A 26,293-nucleotide genomic window follows, 5' to 3' on the forward strand; every position below is an offset into this window, starting at 1 on the left:
AAGTTTCAATAACACTTACTTAAAGCTTCTGACCTATGGTGCTTGCATTTTAATGACATTCTCATGGGACTCCCCCCCCCCCGATTTCCTTTCCCTTACCCCTCATTATAAGTAGTAAAATAGAACATCAGCATGGGCTCAACTAACCTTTCCAAAACAATCCTCAGCTATTAACATGAGCTAAGAGAATGATAGTCTGAATGAACTTTCAATTCATGGGTCACAAACCAAACAAAATCATGTTGTCTGTGAACCAGTTATCATAAATACCCAACGTTGAGTTGTTGTAAGTAGATAGTAACAACACTGCAAACTCTTAACAGTCAATTGAGCTAAAGATCACACAAATATCATCTTGTTTCAGAGAGAGAGAGAGATGTATTTTATTGACCTGTATTGCAAGGTTCTCTGCTTCCTGTTGTAGTACTGTTGCCTCCTCATACTTGGAACTGACATCTTCAAATTCTTGAATGACAAGCGTAGACACTATGAAGACAAAAATATCCGTGTTATGATAGTTGTTAAAACTTTTCAAAGTTTTTGGTTAAGTTTGATAATACAAGTATTGGCAGGGTGTTATTCATGTCTTACTGGTATGTGTTCACATTTGTAATTATGCTTATTTCAATATTCCATTTGATCAAAACAACTCACATGGGTTTTAAACAGGACAAAACTTCATTCATTTTCTTCACACTGTGTACGATACGTGAACATGGGAGTAACACGATCCCTCAAATGATCTCCGATCCCTTCCCATTCCTCTTGCCTGTCCCTGATAGCATACTCCTTCAGCTATCATTTTCATTGTTAACCTCGATACTCACTCTCTCCCATCACATTTCTGCCCCTGCCCACCCCCCCCCCCCCGACACCCTTAATCCATTAAGCCTATAATGTTGGCTAAGCCACTAACAAGACATTCAAATTAACTTTCATTTCCTCACTGCATGAGGCTCTCTATCAGGTTTGTACGTATTACCTAGAAACATTCTACAGAAACTTATATAGTTACATAGTGTCCTCCACAAGACAGGAGTGGGGAGAGTAGGGGGTTGGGTCATGCATGGGTACCCAATAAAGTTTAGAGCAATCATTTTCAGAAACTGAAACAAAACCCACAAATTTGAAATGCTCAGAAATGTTCAGAAGCAGACGCTATTTTGTTTATTTAATTGTGTGGGCGTGTCTGTGTCCAAACAGATAGTGATATTGAGAGTGTGAGTTTCATTCTGCAAATAAATACTTTGTGGTTTGCTTTTGTTGGAGCAACAGAGTAAAGAAAGCTGTAAAAGGGCAGTAGTATCACAGTTTATATCATGTGCAATGTTATTCTAAAGTCAATTCAATGATCCCTATAGCGATCTGTTTTGATGTTTTTATCCTTATCTAAGTGTATCTGTCTATCAGACTGACTTTCATACTAACCTAAAGTGAAAGAAGGATGTAAAATGTGTTGGGATCAAAGAAGAAGACTTTACTGCATTCTGTGTACATGTAATTGTGTGTGTGTGTGTGTATTATAAAAGGAATCATCATATACTAATAGTAACGGTGCGACGGTATAACCAAACACAGATACCAGTATACCCGCTGAAGAATACCCGGTATGACCGGGTATACCGGAAATTTCCGCGGAACCGCAACTACTATGTACATTAGACTAGCCTACAAATGTATTTGCAGTTTTATGATGACTTTCCAATCTCTGTTTTTTCTTTTGCAGCAACTTATTTAAAGATTTGATGTAAAAGAAATTAAAGTACGAAAAATCAGTGTTGCTTACAAGTCTTTCATTTCAACTTTGGGGGATTCCTTTCTTTGTTTTGCTCTTTCAATTGGAGCAATGAGGCGAACATAAAACATCGTCAGGAAAATTAATATATATCTTTCAGAATAGGATACCACATTTGTCTGAAAAATGATATTCTATACCGCAATAGTTTTCAGTATCTGAAATAGAAGTGTCCAGTCATGATATTAGAAAGTTATGACATGCAAACGGATGTGAAGAGAGAGGGTGAAGTAACTTACCTCTGTTTAGTTTCTCTAATGTCTTATCCCTTTCCTTCAGAGCTGCCTTTGTTACTTCGTGGGATGTACTCTCCAACGCAAGCTGAAGAACAAAGACAAGACAAATGTAAGATTTTAAGTATAATCTAGTCTAAGGAGTCCATCTAGATTTCAGGAACAGAACACCAACACCAAGACAAAAAAAATTGCTCAATGTGATTTCCCCTCCACCTAAACCACATCTTCACACTAATTGTTAACCCACTAGGGAGAAACCAATGCTCAGGTCCCTAGAGGGTCATCACTGATATAGGATGGCCCCTTACCTTGCTCTGAGGTGGCATGGGTAGAGGTGTAAAAGTTTTACCATATTGGCCATGTTTCACAGCATTTTCTGAGGGGATAAGGGGACTATAGGCTCATTTTCTGAGGGCATAAGGAGACTATAGGTTCATTTTCAAAGGGGGTAAGGGGACTATAGGTTCATTTTCAAAGTGGGTAAGGGGACTATAGGTTCATTTTCAAAGGGGGTAAGGGGACTATAGGTTCATTTTCTGAGGGGAAAAGGGGACTACAGTATAGGTTAATTTTAAAGGGGGTAAGGGGACTATAGGTTCACTTTCTGATGGGAAAAGGGGACTATAGGCTCATTTTCTGAGGGCATAAGGAGACTATAGGTTCATTTTCAAAGGGGGTAAGGGGACTATAGGTTCATTTTCAAAGTGGGTAAGGGGACTATAGGTTCATTTTCAAAGGGGGTAAGGGGACTATAGGTTCATTTTCTGAGGGGAAAAGGGGACTACAGTATAGGTTAATTTTAAAGGGGGTAAGGGGACTATAGGTTCACTTTCTGATGGGAAAAGGGGACTATAGGTTCATTTTCTGAGGGGATAAGGGGACTATAGGTTCATTTTCTGAGGGAATAAGGGGACTATAGGTTCATTTTCTGAGACCACACTTTTACCTACCTAGGCCTGGTCTTAAAAAGGCAAAATGCAAAGAAATCGGTAAACAAAAGGATGAGAAATGGTTGTTAGAATTGATGACTCGATGCCAGCCAGATGAAGGTCTTAATACACAACAAACTATTAAGACTTCACTTGGTTCAACGAGACCTTAGAGGAATGAGACGAGGCTCAAGATATACTTCCTCTGGTGATTAAATGATGAGTCTGTGACATAACTCTAATGACCTGTTTGATAGCTGCAGCTGAACTTCTCCTGGTGATTCAATAACGAGTCTGTCATATAACTCTAAGTAACCTGTTGGATAGCTGCAGCTGGACTATTTCTGGATATTCAAATCCTGTTTGATATAGAGCTGCAGCTGTACTTCTTCTGGTGATTCAATAACGAGTCTGTGACATAACTCTTATTTACCTGTTGGATAGCTGCAGCTGGACTTCTCCTGGTGATTCAATAATGAGTCTTTAATATAACTCTTATTTACCTGTTGGATAGCTGCAGATGCATCTTCTTTGTGGTAACGAGCATTTGCCAAGGCTTCATCTTTCTCTTGTTCCAAATTTTCAATCATCTGCGACGCTTGAACCAGTTTGTAGTTCAAATCTGAATCAGAGAAGATAGCCAAGGTGACATTTTAATCATTAATGCTAAGAAAGGGCTGTTTTCTTTTTCTCCGTCACTTAAAGATGAAATGTTCCAATGAAGAGGGAATGAAGATGTCAGATGAACGGAGAAATCTTTGCTAATAGAATAAACATAATATCTGGCTATAGGTTAATCCTCTCTTAATCTAATTATTATCCCAACCCAAGCCTGAGTAGCTATAACTTTATTATCTTATAACAGCTTTGGTAATTTCATTAACTCATATATAATATTATTTATTCACTCGTTACTGATGGGCTTAGTAGTTAAAGGGTCGACAGATATATATTTTCTAACAGAAACTAAGCAGTGCTAAAGATGTTACCAATTTCCTGCACCGCAATTTAATTTTAGCTTATTTAACCTTCAATCATTTGAGTTAGACTCCATAATATCCTCAGAAGGCTACATTTTTATTGTAGGGATACTTTTTCTACACATTGCAAATTACATTTGGTGCTATATTAATTGACTTTACTACACTCAATCAATATACTTTTCATAAAAAACTGTCATAGCTGTACAGTGGCATCGCCAAGGGGTGGCCGGGGGGGGGCACATGCCCTCCCCAAAAAATTGTGCCCCCCAGATGCGATTTGTAGTGTTAAAAACTTACTCAAAAAAAAACCTTTTATTAATTACAAAGGACAACACATAATATGTTCTTCAGTAAACCTTCTTTCCACCGACCATCACAATAACCAGTTGTTTCCTCTCTAGCAAGGTCACAGAGGCCCCGGCGTGAATCGCTATAGTGCTTAAAATTCACTACTAACCTGCATGAAATTCAAGTTCAATTTTCAACACTCTTATTTAAAAACATTATCACAAAGCAAAAGGGTCAATTAAAAACATAAATATCGGACAGACTAAGCCCGAAAATTCTTGAACATAAAGTTACTTCCAAGTTGCAAAAATATAGCACCGGATTGCATCTTAGGACCCTTAATTAATCAAAAATTTCTCACCCCCTCCCCTTAAACCCCTCCCCTTAAACCCCTCCCCCAGGACAGCATTCACTAATAAACATCATGCCCCACTGTAGCTGTTAATAATTTTGCCATCCCTACTTTATACTCAAATCCATCTCACCAATTTGCCAGATTCTAGCAGACTGTGTGGTGAACAATTTACTATTTTATTTAATGAAAATAATTCCAACTTGCTTTTAGTAAATCGTCTACATCCTCAGCCTCCAATATCCATTAATAATAATCGATCAAGCAACTGTCAAAATCAAACTTGTGACTCATCTCAGTCATGAAATGTTGAAGTTGAGATAATTATCGCTGCCTGTTCCGTCAACATCCGAGTATATTCAAAGGAGCCTCATTTTCTGCATGGGCCACTGCATGTCTTATTTTCTTTTCTTTTTTTCTCATCTTGCAAAACAACTTATCTCTTTCCAAAGGGCTTCCACGGTTATCACAACAGAGGGAGATAACTATACTCCTTTCATTTTCAAGTGTGGGAAGATAGCATTTTTGCCCCTAATGCCCAGTCTGTCATTTATTAAAGGCATGAAGTTTGTTGTAATTTTAAACTCAAATTGGAACATCGGTAATAACTTTCACATTCACATCTCGTCACGCAATCGCTGTCTTTGTGTGTGGGAAGAAAACGACACAGAGATCGTGCAAAAGTAATTACAAGATAATCACAAATTCTAACCCCACGAGGAATACTGGGTTTTTGGCATATTGCTTTTACTGAGACAACGATATGTAGAAGATGTATGGAAGTGTCAAGGCACCATCACCATACACACAAAAACTCTCTGGTTTGGTTATTTACGAGCGATGATACTTACCTGTCTCAACTAAACTGTTGCACTTTCCCATCTATCTAGCCTATTGACCGGTAACATTTGTGCCCTCATTGAGCCTCCCTCCTTCTGGTCAATCCTACTGGTGAGTAGGGTTAGGGTCAGTAGGTGGGAATTAAGTGCAATGGTAGAGTCCAGACAAGAGAGGAGCACAATAAATTAGTAATAAAATACACAATAAACACCAACCACTGGTGCGTACATAATATACCCTTCAATTTCATTATCCATGAACTTTCTCCATCCTACTCCTAACCAGCCTCAATCCCTTCCCTCACCTATCCTCACTCCCTACCCCGCCCTACCCACCCTTATCCCCTCCCCCACGCTTATCCTCTCCCCCACCCTTATACCCTCCCCCACCCTTTATGCTGTATTCAATTTGTCACCATCTGGTGGTACGGTGGCGGTACAGTGCTAACAGACAGCATAATCTGTCATTAGACATACGCTCTGAATGATGAAGACAATTGGGCGTTGATCAACTCCAAAATTTTGAAAATGAAACTATAAAGCATTTACATTAAATTTGTGGGACACAAAGTGTTATCGTTAATTAATTTAAGTAGTTAATAATTCACCAATTGGGATTTAGCAAAATGGTTGTAAGCACATAGATTTCTTAGTATTGGTTATGAGGACTTCCAATTATGTTTAATTTTATTATATGGCTTACTCAGACTCACTGCAATTAACACTCCTTAGCATTTAAAGTGCAAAAGGAGCAAAACACTTCGGGAAGGGGAATGTACTCCACAGCTTCAAAGTGATAGTAGTAAAGTAACACAAAGACAATGATGAAACTGAAAGTCAGTGATGAGATGCCCTTTTTGGAGTGTCCTATCATTTTGGGAATCTTATTTGTTACAAACCTATATTGAGAACAATGTATTGCCAAACCTATACTACTAGCATCATACAAATCATTGTGTTCAACATATTTAGCCTACCTATTCATTGACTACCCTCATAGCTGCTGTCTGGTGAAAATAACTAGTATTATTGTGATAAGGATATTCAAAAGACTTTGCAAATTTGAAAGGTTGGCAAATTTGCTAAGTAGTTCATTTCCTTATTAACACTGCATGACTGCCAGAGCAAATAATTTTTCAATGGAAGGCGCACAAAGTGATAAAAGAATTTAGGTTAATGATTTGATTGTATCAGAATTTGACAAAGAATGCTCAGCTCAGTCTAGATTACCATTAAATTACCTTGACAACTAGCGATCACAAAGATTGTCACAAAATTAGGAATCCATTTCAAATATAGTTTTCAAAATTGTCATAGAAATGCTGAAAGGTGTGTTGTAAGTGTTGCAACACAATGGGCTCTTTAGTATAATGCAGCTGTTGTAATATGCACTGTTCCTTTTAAGTTTTAATGGACACATATTTACTTCACAGATTTGAGGAACAACACATTATGGTCCCTATACTCCTCAGATTAATGTTTCAATTCTATTGAAAACAAATACAACAGATTTTGCTATATTCTTTGGCATTTCAGACATAAACACACAAAGACAGGACAGTGTTAGAAGGCTACCAGTTCATACTAGGCAGGGTAGAATGAGAGCGTTCAGGTTGTGAGGAGACAGGTAAGCGAGGAACGAAGTAAGACGTGACGATAAATTGAATGCTAAATGGAGCGAAACAAACTGCCAATTTCCTTTCTTCTTTCCGTTGAGTCATTGAGCTTTTGTGATTTCATCTGAACTTTGGTATTTCTTCCCTAATATATCTCTATTTAAATCACCTCACTCAAAGTTGCAAAGCTAGTTCAAATAGCTTCCTCTTTCTGTATCTAAAATTATACACAGCGACCTACCGAAGGCAGAAGAAATATTCCAGGCCAAGTTTACAATTTGTTTATTAACAAAGCTGCATCCTGCCTTTTGCTGACACATACAGCTCTTGGATGCAGTACCTGTTACAACTTTTGCTTACAGCAGCTTCCGATACCTCAACAGATAATAATTTTATGGACAGTAGAAATAAACATCAACGATAGGTTACCTTTTCATTTCCGTTTTCACTGCTTATTTCAATCTCATTGAAGAAAACTAAACAGCTTCAAGGGGAGACAAACCCAGTCGATTATCACCATAGATGTTATAAAACAATAACATTCAGTTTACCCAGAATTCTACTGACTGAAATTCGTGTCTGAAGCATTTGTTGTCGTACACTCAAAAATAACAGCAGACGATATTTACAGCAGTAATGGACACACACACACCACTCTGGTTTCTTTTATGTAGAGACCTGTCTGGAGTTCATGGCTGGTTCTGCAGCAGTGGCATCGCATTGTGGAGGTGAATGTGACCTGCCCCAACAATGTCCATCCCTTTAATGTCTCCTTCCCCCCCCCCAAAAAAATACAAGAAAAAAGGGGATTATCCCCTTAACCCTATTTTCCACGCTAGCACTGACGCATTTCCCATATTCTGTACGCGCCACAATGTTGATCTCATTTTGCTGTCCCCCCCACCCCCTCCACTTCTAAATGATTAGTGGGGCCCACTGTCCACTCAGCCTTCTTTTATCATTGCTCCCTCCTAGCCTCATGTGTTCTCCTATTGTACCACCTAACTATTTAGCAAAGTTCTTCTATTTTGACAGTCTGCTCTAGGTTTATTTGCCTTCTGAATGGACCCCCCTGACTACGGTCCGATATACACCCCCCCACCCCCCCTTCTCCGCCCACATCTCACCATCAACTGTGCACTTCAGTTTTCCAAGTGTCTGGATATCCAGCTCATCTACTCATTTACTTCATTTCAACCCCCCAATTCCGCCCCCCTCTTCTTCCACTTTGCCCTCTCCTTCCCTGATAAATCTGAATCCCTTCACATCTCACCTTTTATTGTGTACTGTAGTTCCTCTATAAGCATCGCCTGCTCGGGATCTACCGCCGATACATCTGGGCTTGCCTCTTCTTCGTCCGGTATATCATCCAGAGATATCTCAAAGACGTTGAGGCCAGCTTGGCCCAGCAGAGCCATGCTCTTCCTCTTGATCTCTTTATTTTCACGAATGATCTTCTTGTTTTCCTTCACCATCTGTGCAAAAAGTACATCGATATGAATATTCATTAGTTGTGCAATATATGCCTCAGCAGCAATGTACTATTACAAACAGGATTTGATCTCCCAACGACTTATCTCTGCTCCCTTCCCCCGCCCCCTCCCTCCAGAGAAGTGAGAGGTAAAATAACACATTTTATTAGAGAGTAAAGGCAGTCTGTGAAGGTATCCCTATACCTCATCACCTTATGTCTCTGTTAATCATCTTAGTGACATATTTAAATATAAATTATTACTTAGAGCAGGTAGGTAAACCTACCTTTGATTAAGAATTATGGAAAGAACAGTTGATTGAGATAAAAAATAACTCAGCCAGGTTTCTTGTCAAAAGTCAAAACATCCCTATTCTTTCCCTTCTCCTTCATAAATTTCACAGCCCCTAGCACCCCCCAACCCCCACCCTCCAGCACTCCTCCCACCATACCTTCCCTTCTCTACCATCCACTATTCTTTGCACTCTGAGATTACCAAAACAAAACAAACACCTGTAAAGTTACACATTTCTTACATTTCTGGATGGGAATAGTCGTCTGAATAAAGTTTGAACACTGGTCACGAACCATGCCATTAGTGACCACAGCCTCTGTCTTGTCTCATTGTTTCATCCACTACACTACACAGATTCTCTTAAATTAAATTTAAACCCAATAGTTGAAAATCCAAGTTAGAGTCAATTTTTCGAGTAACCATCAATTGCAAAAGTTCCCATGGATCAGCTTAAGGTCAAAGTTATGGAGCGCCTTTAGAGAAATTAGATAAAATCAGCATATTCTCAGAAACTTTTATCTTTTTGCTAAAATTGAAAAATGACTTCTCTAAGCAAAATAGGTCAACACTGGAATCTTCCTTCAGTGGTCAATTACCCACAATTCTACTCGGCTCTGGCCTTGAGGTTGTAGTACACATTACAGAATAGCAAAGAGCGATAAAAGCAGTCAGATCCATAATGAAATTTTCAAAATCCAATTGATTTTAACCAAGTTAGCGGAAAACCAATTGGTTTCCTCAGGATCCTTTCAGAAGAATGGTGTTATTGATGTCGTGTGTGACCAAATCAACTGCGATTTTAAAAATTTGAGAGCTACCAGTTTTTCAAATGAGAAAGTTTTTTCAATCAAAGTTTGTTTACAGCAAGAAGTTGCCGGAAAAAAATCCTGATATGAAAGAAAATGACTGCACTGTCTTTCCAGGACAGTTTAAAGAAACCACAAACAATTCAGTAATAAAAAGCAATAATTTGTTTTTCAAAACTTTCAACTGAAATGGTTTATTTACATATATATCCAATGTGTAGTAGTATGCACGATGCAATTGCTAAGCCTGTGAAGAATTATTCAATGAGTAATGCTGAGTATTGAACACGAATGGAGAAGTAGAATGGATCAGTTTTATGAATATTAGTAAAAGCCTTTCTAATATTGGAAATAAATGTAAGTTTTAATTGTAGTATGATGTATAAAAGACAATAATATTGCCCTAAGTACATAACACAACTAACAAAGAGTCATTGTGTTACACAAATTTTACTCTGCAAATTATAATTTAACTTATTCAAATCGCCATAGTAACAGTATTTGTAATATCACATCTATTGCTTTTATCTGCTTCTGAGGCCCAAAATATTTGTGTAAACAATTTTACAACTCCTTTGTATCAATGAAAAAATGACACACATTCAACAGAACGAAAAAACGGATTCGAATGAACGCGGAACTGAATTGTCTTGTATATCAAGTCACCAAGTTCCTTAAATAAATAAACAATCCACAGAGAACACCTTGCTTTCCATCACAATTCATCAGATTGTATAGAACTTTTGACAGTTGCTTCCTTGACAATTGCTCCAACTATAAATCCAACCTACTGGCCGACTTCAATTGATAGCACTGAGGTACCTCTCTACTCCCTACCACGTCTGTTACACGATACCTTACTTCCACTCTCCGTCTCTAGTGCTACCAGATAATATTCACATTTCCAGACAAACAGCACAAAAGGCAACCGTTTCTCGAGCTTTTTACGAGCAGACCCTATAAGCACTCTGCACAAATACTTCCTCAGATGTCTTCAAAAACTAGACGATGCCTTAAATGAAGTCATCGGGGAAAGACCGATGACTAACGCTCTGCCTGCCTCGTCATTAAACGATTCTCAGCGACACTCCTACGAGAGGACGGAAGATTGGATTTTATTTATTCCTCCTCACTGTACGAGGGTCACTCAGCCAGAAATGCAATTTTTTTTTACAAAGTCTGCGGTATGAATATCCCAAATTAGCCAGAATTTAGAGTTGTCGGGAAAAATTGTATTGATTCTATATCATTTGTTAGAATTAAGAGAGGAATGACATATAATCCATAAAAATCAAATTGTGGCTTAGGAAATATAAAGTCTTTAAACTCTTTGGACGTATTATAGAATTTTACACACAAAAAGAAGAAGATGGATTAAAGTTTTTTTGTATAGGTTTGGTATTTTTAATCCTGAATAAATTACTGGAACAAAGTCTGGTATGGTTATTTCAGTAGAAATACAATTAAATGTTAAAAAAAAAAACATGAGAACTATGTGTCTGGCATTAAACTTCTCCAATTAGCAGCAATTACTAAAACCACAAACAAAAGGCTATGTTAATATTGCTGACGAAAGGATTGAGAGAGGTCGCAAGATAGGGTGGGAGAAGGTAGGGTATGGGAAAGGAAAATTTGTAGGGTTGGATCGAGAAGGGTGAACTTTTTGTTTTAAGAGAAAAAGGAATCCACTTTTGTGGCAAACTACTGTAAATACACATATAATGGTTACAACTGCATATCAATCACTGGTGAAAGATTGAAAGTTCTTACATTTGAAATATTTCAATATGAAAACCAAAACTATGACTTTCATGGTAAAAATAATTAGCATCCCAACAAAACATATTTGAAACACAGTACACAGTTTACATTAACAGACTCTCTACGCTTAAACACAGTAATAACAATGAGAATACGTTTAAAATGATCATTAAATTATATCTTACCACATATAATGCTGGATGCTTAGATTCCAGTTAGTTCATCCATATAAAAGTGTTCCAGAAAATGGAAAAAAAATTCCATTGCCCAAATTCCTCATATGAATAGCTACTCCTCAATAATTTATTTAAATGAAGTACAAAACAATACACAAACAGTTACAGTCATCATACATAGTTTATAAAATAATTCAACCAAGGAGAGCACAAATTGCCAATTATTTCAGATAAAGTTTAAATTCACAGCTTGTAACGGTCTACAAACCATGTTTTCTTCCGTCACACATGAGCTAACAAACTATCGGTATCGGGATACTTTGCTCTCAAACTTGCTACAAATCTAGATGTACAAGAACCTTTGGATTTCACAAATAAACAAAGGAGCTGCAATTTAGCAAATCGCAAAAAGTGCCTAAAACGATAAGTAGTAGAACAGAAGGTCTCACTCTGAAATACCACGAATCATTCCTGCTTGCGTTGCGTGACAAAATCCACGACAACAAATTCTAAATTATTTCTTTAACTTTTTGAGTCTGCTATAGCTACTGTATAGCTACGGGTAAAGAGGATGCTTTTTCTTAATTGTAAAATTAGATATCTGCAGGGTTTACTGCATATAAATGCCCATAACTGTCCACCACAGCCATGTGTTAACTTTGCCCATGCATCATAGAATCCGTGTCAAGTTTTGCACTTTCCGCGTTGCAGAAGATTTCAAGCATCTCAGACTAACACACAGCCGTGTAATGGAATTACTCTTCAAAGTACACTCTCAGGTAGCAGATAAAAGCAAAGTTAACCCTATATGCATTAATTTATTTAAAGATAGAGAGTCGCTTGGATAAACAGTATTTTGCCTCGTACAAACTGTAAGAACATTGACCGAACATCACACAGACACACACAGAGTTTTAAGCAGGTGTGTAAAGTTTATCCTTGAGACCAGAATGAGTCAGATTCCATTAAAATAGTATTTAAGCAGAAGTTTTTTTCATCAACAGAATTAAAGTAAAAAGCTGCTTTTCATAGCTAAGTCCACTTGATCAAGTCCAGGAAGTTTTGAAGTGTTGGGAGGACGTTCAAAAGACTTTCTATTAAAAGTGATGCAGTTACCTAATCATGGCCTCGGAAGATGTTACCGACCATGTGCTCAAACGATACTAATGAGAGCAATAAAAAATCAATTGAGCAGTGGAAGTGATGAATGAAACCTCTCTGAAACAAACAGACGCTCAGCAAATAATTCACGTCAGAGAATTTGTCTTCTGAAGATGACTCATCAAAGTAAGATGTGGTTTTAATATAAATGCTAATACAGATATATACTGACAGCACGTTATATTGACTTAAATACAAATAAATATTATGAGAAAAATCATATTCCAAGTTTTCAAATGAATTGTTTTTGAATTTCAGAGTTTTCAAAGTACTGTAGTTGTACTCTGCATTATATTGTCTAATCTGAATTAACCAGAACTTTACATTACTTGGCAAAACTATATTGAAACCGCTATGAATGTCTAGCAAAGACTTTGAAGGAAGAAAATATTACGACTAACAAGTATCACATTAGTAGTTTTCAAACTGTGGGAACATTCTGAAAAGCTTAGGTGTTCAGGAGACAGGTAAGCAAGGAAGTACAAATAAATAGATTGTTACAATTATTAACAATTTTTAGGGCACAACAAGTTTGGCGGCATGAAGTACTGATAGAGAACCTGCTTTAATGCAGCAACCTGACAATTTATTTGTGACCAGGTTCATTATTTGCGAGGAAGCTGACAGGCTCATCTGCTTTAAACACAATGAAACCTTTACAACTAAAATCATGGCATTAAAATATCCTGTATCAAAACTGTCTCTAAATGAAATCCACCGTCTTTAAGTTAAGGAATATGGCCTTCTTTATGATTAATGCTGGTGTCTTACAGATAGTGGAAGATTAATAAATATTACATTAGTTGGTGAGTCACTCATGGTTACGATGCATGTAGCATATGATTCTGTCTGTCCTCCTGCACAACAGCGTTGCTCGTTTCAGGCAATATTTAAACACGCTAATCAAATTGGCTACTGATGTCAGATTTAAATTTGACAAATACATGCTTTATTAATATAAGTAATGTATTAACCTTTAGACCAATATTTGAGGGTTTGATTTCAAGGATCAATGTATCATATTCTCAAGGGCATATCATATAAGGGTGGAAGAGCGTTTATGATAAACGTGCACAAATTTGGAACAACATTAGTGACTATATGGTAAGCTTTACTGTAACAGCACTTCACTTCAATTTAATGTATAATAGTACCTTGTATCGAACTAAAAAAAAACATTGTTGTGTAAGAAACAAATTAAACTTAGGAATCATCATGTTTATATATATTGTGTGTGATAAATTGCACAAGCAGATTGTCTGATCAGACAGATTAAAATCCAGGTAAAGAAAAACACACAGCTTTACTGAATCAACTTAGATCCGAAAGCAAGATGGTAGTGACCTGACTGAGTCACTGGGAGCACAGTGCTCTTGTGTTTACCTGTTTGGAGGCATGGTAGATCAAAGTAAAGTGATATAGGAGATTAGTAAAGAGAGGTATCAAGTAAAGTAATGTATTATGGAGCCAGCCACACCTTGACAGGCTGAACAGAGGCCAGCCAGACCTTTGCAGACTGAACAGGAGCCAGCAACACCTTTACAGACTGAACAGGAGCCAGCCACACCTTTGCAGACTGAACAGGAGCCAGCCACACCTTTGCAGACTGAACAGGAGCCAGCAACACCCTTTCAGACTGAACATGAGCCAGCCACACCTTTGCAGACTGAACAGGAGCCAGCAACACCTTTACAGACTGAACATGAGCCAGCCACACCTTTGTAGACTGAACAGGAGCCAGCCACACCTTTTCAGACTGAACATGAGCCAGCCACACCTTTGCAGACTGAACAGGACCCAGCTCAACTGCGTAGACTGTCATAACCTAGTTTTCCAGCAACAGTCATGAAGACCATTGTATTTAACACTAACTGACACAATGTCACACTGAAACAAAATCTTGTTCAGTCGTAGCAATTAGTGAACACTCACTGCCCTACTATCCAAGAGTTTCCACATTATCACAGTCCAGTAGAGTCTGGCTTTGATCAATTGGGCAAATCGTAATTATTTTGTAAATATTTTGTTGGCGAGAGCAAGTGAAGTTCCGCTCTTTATACCCAAATCAAGGGCGTAGGAACCGGGGGGGGGGTGCCAGCCCCCCCCGTGAAAAATATGGGGGGCGGAAGTATCATACCGCCCCCCCTGCTCCGCAAGTCAGAAAACCCCTTTTTCATTTCCAAATGAGAAAAAAATCTCAATTGGAGCACCAAATTGCATTTAAGGCCAGGTGAAAATGCAAAATTCTTTACAAAATGGAGTGGGAGTTGAAGTGTGCTATATTGCACCAAATTGCATCTGAGGCCACCTGGAAATGCAAAAAAAATCCAAAGACCCCTCCCCCAGGCCGGCCATCAGTCTTCAGCCCCCCCACTCAAAAGTACCTTCCTACGCCACTGACCCAAATAACACACTCTACGTGGCCTTTACATGAACCCTTGATTAACCAATACACATTTCTTATACACTGCTAAGACAGTTAACCTACGGGTAGAACCTACAGCATTCATGTTCGAACGACCGTGAAATTCATGAATGATGCTTTCAAATTTGATAAACTCCCTAGAATATGACTCAGATGAGTTTTTTGTTAGAAAATTCGTGACGATTCCTACAGATTTATGATATCAACATTTGCATTGCGAAAAAGAAAATGAAACAATGGTTTGCAAATTTTCTAACTTGTCACAGAAAGAACCAACTTTGCATTGTTATTAACGGTTCAAGTGAAGAGAATAACAGAAGTCTAAATGAATTGGGCCTATTCTGTACAGGGTTTGTCATGGACAATGGTATGGATTAATTTCATACTATTTCTACACTTTATGACTGTAAATTTGATCAAATTGGTATTTATGTTCATGCATTCAGTTAAGTGTGTATACAGAAGTACACATTTTGTTGTTTCTTGTTGTTCTTTCTGTCCTTTTTTCTTCTTTTCTTACATTGGATTGTTCTTCTTTGTTAAACCAGGCGGCTGATTAAGCCTTGAACACATCCTTTCCCAATTATGTATGCAGTATATTTAACTTAATTAAATGTGTTCATATATATTGTTTTATTGTTGTGGAAACAACTAAAATGAAATGAAAATGATTTTTTGGTGCCAGTACATTTGACGGATGGAATCTGCTATCACATTAAGAACGGCTAGCCTTTATACAAAGCAGGAACGGATGTTGAAAATTACATTCACAACATTAATTATCTATAAGATTTGTAATCAAACAAAAAAACAAGTTGTTTTTCTGTCCTACAATGAAAATTATACTAAATATTCTGACTTTATGCTATTATCCACTGAATAATTTAACCTGTGTATATATATAGCATCGCAAAATTCCATGTATAACGGTGGAGCTGCTATACGAGAGAAGAGTTACCGAGTAAAAAGGAAACATAGTATTTAAAATGCTATGTAAAGTTCTGAGCCTTCAAAACTGCTACACAAAAGTTGAGAGCTAAATTATTCATCCAATGATATGTTAAAGATTCTATAGCTTTAAATAGTATAAACCTACTTCATCTAACGACTGAGCCGACTGAGCCTAGTGCTATAAAAATAGTTAAGTTTAAATGCTCTCCTGCCATATTCTGAATTTCTTTTAAACAGACTTTTATTCAAACTATAATGCTTGAAGACAACATTAGTAAAACACTAGAGCTAAATTAGCCCCCAAAAAGACTAGCCTTACCTCTCTAAACTCTGCAAAAAACCTGCCTTTAGCCAGCATCCTATTCATCATCATGGTACAGTGTACAGTAGTGTTCTCTAACTATAAAATGCCATCCGAAAGACCAGGCCCGGAGACTTAAAATACCAGTTAGAAGTCGGAGGCAAGTTTATTAATTTAGCTTCTGAATTTAGATTATACCCTGAACACACACAAATATCTCTTGTGAGTCATTTATGCTACAACTCTTGTTTGCACGGGATAGAGAATGCCTCCAGCTAGGAGGGCGGAATTAGGTCTCTTATTTTTTTGTATCTTCTGGCCATCCAAAAAATTAATGAACCAAGCTGTTAAGTAAGCTAAAGGCAAAATGTCATAAAATGAACTTCACATTTGTAGCTAATGGATGATATATATATATATATATAGGACTGTTTTCGGAAATGAAAAAGCTTTAACAGTGAGATTATGCCAAACAAGCAAACGATAATACGTCTGAACTGGCTTTGTAATTGTAGAAAGAGAATTCTATGAAGTCGTAGATCTAAGGTCAGGCGGGGGTCAGTTATTAAGATTAAAAAAAGAAGAACAAGGGAATGGCTCCAGAACGAACCGTCTAAATTGATTAATTTAAACCAACGAGAGAATATTTTTTTAATTAATTGCTTTTACCAGCCAGCAACCGAATGGTCGCACACTTAATGCTCAAATTAGGTGCAAGATCATATACAGTAAGTAGAATTGGACCAGAGGGAGAAGTTCCTTGTATTCGTTTCCTATTTTTTATCCTGTCCACATTGAATTGGTAAAATGATCCTGCTAGCTAGGACGAGTCTGACTGGCCCTGAACACAAAACACATAAATTTTATGTCCAAAGTGTTTACAAGGGTCACGAGTGTCTTTCTGATACTCACCAGCATCAAATTACTGGCACACCCGATTGTCTGAACTGTTACACAAATCTTCTGACAAACATTATATATACAAATGCTCTACACTATTAAGTATTAAATTAAAAGAACCATGATCTAACTTCAGAGGATACAACGGAAATTGGTGGGAGTGGGAGGGGCAGTGGAGGTAGTGGGGGGGGGGGAGGGGTAGTGGAGGGTATAGGCAGGAATAAAGTGCCATATCAAATGTGAAATTTACTAAAGGTTTGCACTTTGCTAAATCACTTGCAACATTTCTTCAATGGGCATTCTTAGTCAGGTGGCTTAGCAACTTTAACGTTACCGGCCGGACAAAAGTACCAAATTTGGCATGGAGTTTCTTTTCGACCTATCTATCGATTTTATCCGTGGAACCCACTTTATCGGTTCCGATTTTTCAAGATGGCGGCCAAAATCCAAGATGGCCGCCAGAAAAAAGGAAATGTCATATATCTGGCTGTAAAAATCAGAGATGAACAAATGAGGGGTCAATTCAGGTGTTTCCGGGGTCACTGAAACAGATGATGATCATGGCATGTTGCTTGAGTAACCCACTTCCAAGATGGCGGCCAAAATTCAAGATGGCCGCCAGAAAAAAGGAAATGTCATATATCTGGCTGTAAAGATCGGAGATGAACAAATGAGGGGTCAATTAAGGTGTTTCCGAGCTCACTGAAACAGATGATGGTCATGGTATGTTGCTTGGGCCACCCACTTCCAAAATGGCGGCCAGAATCCAAGATGGCCCCCTGGAAAAAAGAAAATTTCATATATATTCATTCCGCAGACCCCTGTACCCTTTTCTGATAGGGACCATCAAACCTTCCGTCCTCAAACGTGTAAATAAAACCGGGTTAGCACCCTGACTATATGTTATGGCTGGTATTCTAATTGTCACTGTGGTTCAGGAAGCCACTTAGGACTTATTGGGGAACTTTGAGGTGTGATCGACCGTGGATAGACACTGTCGCAAACCCGTTATTATATGGGAGTTACGAGTGTCATGTAAGACTGATTACATGAGTCAACTATATAATAGGGTAACTTGAGGGAAAACAGACCAGATGTGAATACCGACTCATTGACAGATTTTGTACGATTGTGCACCCTTCATAAACACAACGTCAATTGTGCGAACAACACACGCTAAGCAGGTCACTAGGCATCTGAGGTATTTAAGTCGTTCTTTTCGAACCTGTACTCCCGGGCTACTGTTAGCGAGGATCTCCAGGAAGACTTGTTGTCTGGTATAGACAAGGCCCCCCCCCTCATAGTAAAACGATAGCTTGGGTTCGAATCTCTCCGTTGGTGAGCTCTGGACAGCGGTAGCAGCGATGAAGAAGGGAAAGTCCCCGGTCCCGATGGCCTCCCTGCTGAGTTCTATAGTACCTTCTGGGAGGTTCTCGGTGGGGACTTTAGAGACGTGTTCGCTACCGCTTTCCAGTTGAATTACATGAGCCAAACACAGAGGGCTGGAAATATTGTTCTCCTCCCAAAGTCGGGAGACCCTTTGGACCCTAATAGGCGTACAATAACGCTGTTAAATCTGGACTACAAAATCCTGGCCAAAGCATTAGGAAATCGCTTAGCGGATGTGATGCCGGATATTGTAGGTCCTCTCCAGACTTGCGCTGCGCGAGTCCTTCGGATTGAACTCAGTGTTTATTCGTTGGGTCTCGTTACTATATAAGGACGTCACGAGCATGGTCACTGTTAACGGATTTACTTCTGGTCCCTTCCCGGTTCGAAGGGGAGTCCGTCAGGGTTGTCCCCCTCTCCCTGTTGTTGTATGTTCTCTTCAGCGAAACGCTCAGTACCTCGCTGGACAGATGCTTGGGGTTTCGACCTTTCAATGTACCGGGTGGGGCTAGAGTTAAATGCGTGCAATATGCCGATGACGTCACTTGTATTGTGTCGGACCTCGTCTCCTTCAAGCCTTCATCGAAGGTTTTGGCTACCTTCCAAGAGGCTACTGGTGCCAGACTTAACAAGTCCAAGACCAAAGAGCTGCATTCAGGAGGTTGACGTGGCCAATCCCTCCTGTTCGATGCTACTTGGTCAGATGTCATGATCAGGGTAATCGGCATCTGGCTAGGTTATGGTGCCCCGGAGGCCACCACTTGGGCCGAGAAGGCTGATCAGGTGGAGGCAAGGCTCGACACATTCATTCGGAGGTGACTCTCCCTCCCTGGGAAGGTTACAGTTGTCAATCGTTTTATTGTTCCTCTCCTTTGGTATCCTGGTACGGTGATCGCTGCACCAGATTATGCCTTGGTGCGATTGGAGAGGATCATTTTTTATTTCATTTGGGGAAAGTGCAAACCAAAACTTCTCAAAAGGACCGTTCTGTAAAAGACCCCCTTGAGCGGGTGGGCATGGTTTGGTCCACCTACCATCTTAACTGCGCTTTCTCCTTTTGAAAGGTTTTTTCGTTGCGTTTGAGAATCCCTCGTTTGCCTTTTTTCTTAGGTTCTGGGTTGGTTTTCTTTTTCGCCACTACTGGCCCGGATCCTTTTCCAATAACCGGCCAAAGGCGACACGCCCTTCGGGGGGGGGGGTGTATACTCAGATTGGTGACTCACTTTGTAGAATCAAAGAGGAGGGTGGGCCAGATGTTTTGCTGAACGTGGCCCCCTCGGCTTGCCAAACCGCCATCTCTCCAGATGTGTGGTGTTCTGTGTGTTGCAAGTCACTAGATAGCCATCTCCGGGACTTGGCGAGGAGAATTGCACATGGGGTCCTCATCACTAACCATTTTTGCCTAGTCAGGTGGCGATTAGGTTATGGGATTTGTCCCTGTGTGGGCTGTAAAGCCATCAGGACTATGCAACACCTTTTGCTGGAGTGTCCCTTTGTCCGGTTGGTGTGGGAATGATGGTTTCACGCCTTCATTATTGGTGTTAATGGTTGTTATTGTTGTTGTTTTGGTTATTAGTGTTATTGGTTGACCTCAGATGACTAGTGACCCGACTTAGGGCGTGTTGTTCGCAGAATTGACGTTGTGTTTATGAAGGGTGCACAATCGTACAAAATCTCTCAATGAGTCGGTATTCACATCTGGTCTGTTTTCCCTCAAGTTACCCTATTATATAGTTGACTCAATGTAATCAATCTTACATGACACTCGTAACTCCCATATAATAACGGGTTTGCGACAGTGTCTATCCACGGTCGATCACACCTCAAAGTTCCCCAATAAGTCCTAAGTCGCTTCCTGAGCCAAAGTGACACAATTAGAATACCAGCCATAACATATAGTCAGTGTGCTAGCCCGGTTTCATTTACACGTTTTGAGGACGGAAGGTTTGATGGTCCCGATCAGAAAAGGGCACAGGGGGTCTGGGGAATGAATATATATGAAATTTTCTTTTTCCCAGGGGGCCATCTTGGATTCTGGCCGCCATTTTGGAAGTGGGTGGCCCAAGCAACATACCATGACCATCATCTGTTTCAGTGAGCTCGGAAACACCTTAATTGACCCCTCATTTGTTCATCTCCGATCTTTACAGCCAGATATATGACATTTCCTTTTTTCTGGCGGCCATCTTGAATTTTGGCCGCCATCTTGGAAGTGGGTTACTCAAGCAACATGTCATGATCATAATCTGTTTCAGTGACCCCGGAAACACCTGAATTGACCCCTCATTTGTTCATCTCCGATTTTTACAGCCAGATATATGGCATTTTCTTTTTTTCTGGCGGCCATCTTGGATTTTGGCCGCCATCTTGAAAAATCGGAACCGATAAAGTGGGTTCCACGGATAAAATCGATAGATAGGTCGAAAAGAAACTCCATGCCAAATTTGGTACTTTTGTCCGGCCGGTAACGTTAAGCCTGAAAATTGTTGCTAAGCCACCTGACTACCTATACAATTGAAAATGACATCAAATCAAATGGAGGAAAACTCCCCTTAATTCAAACTCTGTTCGACTCCCCGTAGCCTCTACTGACCTGTAATGAACTATTAAATATACAGTGTTGTATCCAATTTCCTTGATTTTCAATGCATTGACAACTAACCAGGCCATTACTTTTTCACCACAATAGAAAGAGAGAGAGAGAGTGACAGAGATAGAGAAGTAATTAATTTCCTCTGCATTGTAGTGTATTTTTGAGTTGATAAAAATTCCCATAGATATACAATATCAACATCAATAAAAAGAATGAAACAACAATTGATTCTCAACAGTCACTTTCGTTCGAATCTAAAGATGAGGCAACCTTTCTTTCGTATACGCACTAAATAATTTTGTTTTACTCTGCAGGCACAATAACTGAGTACTTTACAAGCAAAAGAGGAACAGTTGTTTGGCTATAAATAATAACACTGGGAAGTTACACAATAAAGAAAGCAGGGGATAAACTCTAGCATTGTAACTGCAATACAAAAAAGCAGATTAAACTTTGAAAAACACACAATGCTGAACAGTACTCTTTGAAAAAAAGGCATCCAAGTTAGAACCTGGGCATGAAAACCAAACAACTTGATCCTCTCTCCAGTAACTGTAAGCTAGTTTGATTGTTACACCATGGAGGAGTATTGTGCAATATAGGTCAAACTTTTAACAACTGGTACAAAAAGTTCAGTCACAGGCATTTGCGCGATCCTACACTCTATACAGAGATGTATGAACACTTTCGAGGGGAATGGTGATGCACACCCGACGATGATCACACAGTCACAGTCCCGATGCAAGGGGACTGGGGCAGAGAGCGGATCAGTCGTTTGGTAGTTTGGTTTTCGTGCCCAGGTTCTTTCCTGGACGACTTTTTCTTAAAAACTAACGTGTTAGGGAACACATACTAAATTGTAAATCTATATCCCGGTTTGATACATGGAGAGTAATTATCAATCGATACTTCACATATTTTCATTCAGATCACTCAGAATTGGGAGTTATAAAGGAACAATCCCCCCTCCAATCCCCCTGCCACCTGACTTACGATACTGAAAATATTGCGCAGTGCTAGTACATTTCAGTGAATGGTTACTGATTGAGCTTTAACAAAAGGTCACAGACAGGAACAACGCATGTTCCGTTGAGACTGCACTCTTGTGACCATGACAGCATTTTGTCATGCATGTGAATACCAAAATTACTGTCGTTTCTACTCATAACTGTTACATCTGGTTTCAACTCAATGAATTTACAGACATGATTGTGAAAGGAAACCCAACCTACCTTGAGAATGAAGTTCCTTCAATAAACAGAAATAAAATCCCAGAACCGTAGCGCGAATTATTGGTGATAATATTGCAAGTAACAGAATGGCTGTCAAATATTGTCAATAATAATACAACATAAAAATTGACAAAATCGGTTAGAAAAGTCAAATTCCAATGGTATACTTTTAACTTTTAATAAATGCTTGAAGACCTCTTATCATCTGATACTTCACTGCCGACCATTTCTTTACTATAGAACTAATAATGTTCGTACTCTACCCTAAGACTATGCGGTCACTCTTAAAGTCATATAAACTTAATTTCCCCAAACCAAAATGGCATGCTTCCTCTTTAAATTTGGCACTCTTTTCTTTTTCTTTATAAAATGGACAAAATTAAATTTTATTGCCATCCATTGAGGCTAACTAGTTCATTTCTGTTTTAAAAGGGTTAAGGTCTTAACTTGAAACATTGTTTTGTGTGTGAACTTTTTTAATTGCATCTATTTGTCTGTTACTCGGTAGCAGCTACACAAGGAAGTAAGCACTGAAGTGGATTTCCTTGTGTTACTAACCAAAGACGAACGTAGTAATTCTGTGGACTCCTTTGCCAAGACAATAAACAGGAATTGAATAATACAATTAAAATCTGAATTGCTTCATACGTCAGGCCAACTTACTTCTACACATTATATTACACAGGCTCTTAAGTGGATAAGCAGTTTGCTAACAGTTGTATTTGATTTTGATTTTCAGCTGCTCTGTTACTGTATCCCTTCGGTGATCCTCCTTATCCACTTTGTATTTGTAATTGTATATTGTATTCCTGTGTTTCAGTGTTTTATTCATTTTTGTCATTTGTGTTCACCATGCTCATTAAACAGTCTGTATTCTGTGCGTGTTTTTGTCCCTTCTGTTACTGTTACTTGTCATTAAGCCTCTGAAGAAGATCCTGCTAGGATCGAAACGTCAGGCCAACTTACTTTTATACATTGTTTCATCAGTGTCAGCAGTTACAAATTTCTCATATTCCATCATTGAAAATGTATCGTAGGGCTGTGCTACAAAAATTTCAGTTCTGCTGTACATACACAGATACATGGTAATATTCACTGGGTTCAGTTTTGCTGTACATATATACATGCAGTTGGTTTATTTTCACTGCTGTTGAGGATTAAGTTCTGCTTCATAAAGAGGGTTATAGTTATAGTACAATTCTACTGTTCTACTGTTAGTATAGTCAGTATTGCGAAGTTCGGCATACTGCAAGTTCGGACACCTTAAGAAATACTCGATTTCACCATGAAAACCTACAGGAAGAGCCAAATTTCACCAAAAAGTATGAAGCTACAGTTATTTTCTCTCCAAAATGACCCGTGTGCAAGAAATTACTTACATATTTGTCAATAAAATGACAAAGATCTATGAAGTCTGTTATAATTACTGAAAGAGCAACTGCGCCACCAATTTGATCACCAGCGCCACACTGTGGGTTGCGTGTCGAACTTCGCAATACTCTAACAAAGAAATACCAGTTCCACAACCACGAAGAATCTTCTTGGAAAACAACGTGAAAACAGTTTGCAGGAAAGAAATTTTGGCCGTGTCTCGTACTATAACACAATTCTCCCACCATATGAAGTATATTTTCTGGTGATTTATACCAGAAGATTTAGTTTTGGGTTGTTTTAAGTCTTAAGTGTCCGAACTTCGAAGTCACCATGCTACTACTGTAATAGGGTTATACTATAAGCGGGTTACTGTAAGAGGGTTATAGTTAGTACAATTCTACTGTTCTATTGTCAGTACTATTGTTCTACTGTTCTACCAGGGAGCTGCTACTATATATACTCTAAGAGCAGGTTCTACTGTTAGTACAATTCTACTGTGTGCCCAATTGTTGCACTGGGCTCAGTTCTGCTGTATATATACAAGATGGTTACAAAGTACATTCATCTATGATGTCATTGTTGGTCTTCATCAGAATTCAAACAAATTTCCGAAAGACACATCCAAAATGTTGTGGCATTCAATTGTATTCTCAGTTTTGAGCAATATATTGTTTTATACCCATATACATAGTATATGGAAACTTTTTCATATCTGGTAATAATTATGTTGTAAGACCATATAATCAGATGTGTACTGTACATAGATAGAATTCTTCTTTTCTTTTTTCTTGTATTTAAACTTAGTCAATATTGCTGGTGCTGCTTAACTAACCGTGAATATCTGTTTTTTTTACAACACAATGGCAATTATGTAAAAAGTTTATTCTACTTAAATTTGTATTATTTATCATTATATTTTATGAAAGAGTATAAATGCTGATGAAACTAACTGGGAGTTGTACAGCATACAGTTGGACTCAAGTTGGTAGGTTGTCCACAAAAAGGAGTGTTAGCTCAGTGGTTAAAGCCGGTGCCTTCAATCATAAGGTCCCGAGTTCGAGTCACTCCCAGATTAATGTATGTCGTCCAGTTACAGAATTGTTGACAATTGACAATTCATAATCATGGACGTTAAATATGAATCTAAGAGAATGTCAGCTTGCGGCTTTGATAAGCCAATGATGTTCCTGCTTGCAGGAGGATCTAAATACCTACCTGTACAAGTGTTCTTAAATATTCACTATACATTAGTAAATGTAGCGGTACTGTACATTGCATAATCACCAGCAAAATTTGACAACAGCCCAATAAAAGTACCCCCTGGTCTATGGGTAGAGGTAACATTAACTCATGTCTGCTTCATCTGTATGATAGCAAACTGGTAGTTCCCTAGGTGGACAAAAGTTGGTAGACTTTCTAAAATATTCACTATACAACAAGAAATCAATTGTACAATGAGCAAATATGACTAGGGACCTGACCATAAAACTCACTGGCCTGAGGGTAGAGTATATACGTAGTTATAACAATTAAGGAAACACTGTGCAACATGTATGATTTAAACTGGGAATTTTCTAGTTGGACAAACCGGCATAGATGAGCAAATATGACTAGGGCACATAAACCTCACTGGCCTATGATTGGAGGGTAATTAACATGTTAGTAGTACTGTTGTGGGTAATATAGTAAAATTAGGCTTGTTACTGTACCTTTGTACAGAGAGAGTAGTTCTTTGTACTGAAGTCTCTGCTTACTAAAATACGCCACTTAGATTTATGACTTTTAACCTCAATGTGGGTAAATAAATAAAATTGTTCTGATTGGAATAACTTTGACAAGCTAATGATATTACCATGGGTGGGGGATACAAAGTTCATCATGAAACTATGCACATAACAGCTGTATACCATACCCTATACAGTATATATGCTATAGCCTTATACATCATAGTAACACAGTGTATGCTAAAGCCTTATCCATCATAGTAATACAGTGATTGACATAGTAGTTATCTACATGTGATATCTTCTCTAATAGTTTACTATAGAGATTTAAAGCCCTCTTTACACTTCTCAAGTAAACAGAATGAAGTTGGATATCAGCAAAAGGGAGTTACCCATCTCTCTCCCTCTAATTCTCTGTGTATAACAACAGTATATATCTCTCGTTAAATATGCCACGGCTAGCTTGCAGTTCCAAAATAACAATATTAACGAACTTTGATACAAAACTTTAACATGCAAAACTGCCTACTAATTAGAGATCCCTAGTTTTACAAAGTTTGCTCAGGCTCTCAACCCCCTGGAACAAACATTACCAACAGGGTCTCATCAACCATACATATGCAAGGTTGGTTATAATGTTTATTCACAATTATGAGGCAACTCCTTGGAATTAAGTACAGGTCAACTATTACCAAG

The 26,293-nt window shown here is 38.6% G+C and overlaps 1 protein-coding gene across 4 annotated transcripts in view; it reads right to left on the reverse strand.

Moving 5' to 3' along the window:
* The window catches only part of LOC139967820 (shootin-1-like), a 54,684-nt gene that overhangs the window by 17,031 nt on the left and 11,360 nt on the right, over positions 1-26,293 (reverse strand). For 3 of the 4 annotated variants that reach the window (XM_071971924.1, XM_071971926.1, XM_071971927.1), the window contains exons 4-7: positions 8,312-8,513; positions 3,464-3,582; positions 2,035-2,116; positions 392-486 (exon numbers count right to left, since the gene is read on the reverse strand). In XM_071971924.1, coding sequence (XP_071828025.1) covers positions 392-486; positions 2,035-2,116; positions 3,464-3,582; positions 8,312-8,513 — 498 coding nt within the window. Of the gene's footprint in view, positions 1-391; positions 487-2,034; positions 2,117-3,463; positions 3,583-8,311; positions 8,514-9,045; positions 9,196-26,293 lie in introns of those variants that run through there. The other variant, XM_071971928.1, reaches the window with a different exon arrangement.

This window comes from Apostichopus japonicus, chromosome 5, assembly GCF_037975245.1.
Source record: "Apostichopus japonicus isolate 1M-3 chromosome 5, ASM3797524v1, whole genome shotgun sequence".
NCBI lineage: Eukaryota > Metazoa > Echinodermata > Holothuroidea > Aspidochirotida > Stichopodidae > Apostichopus > Apostichopus japonicus.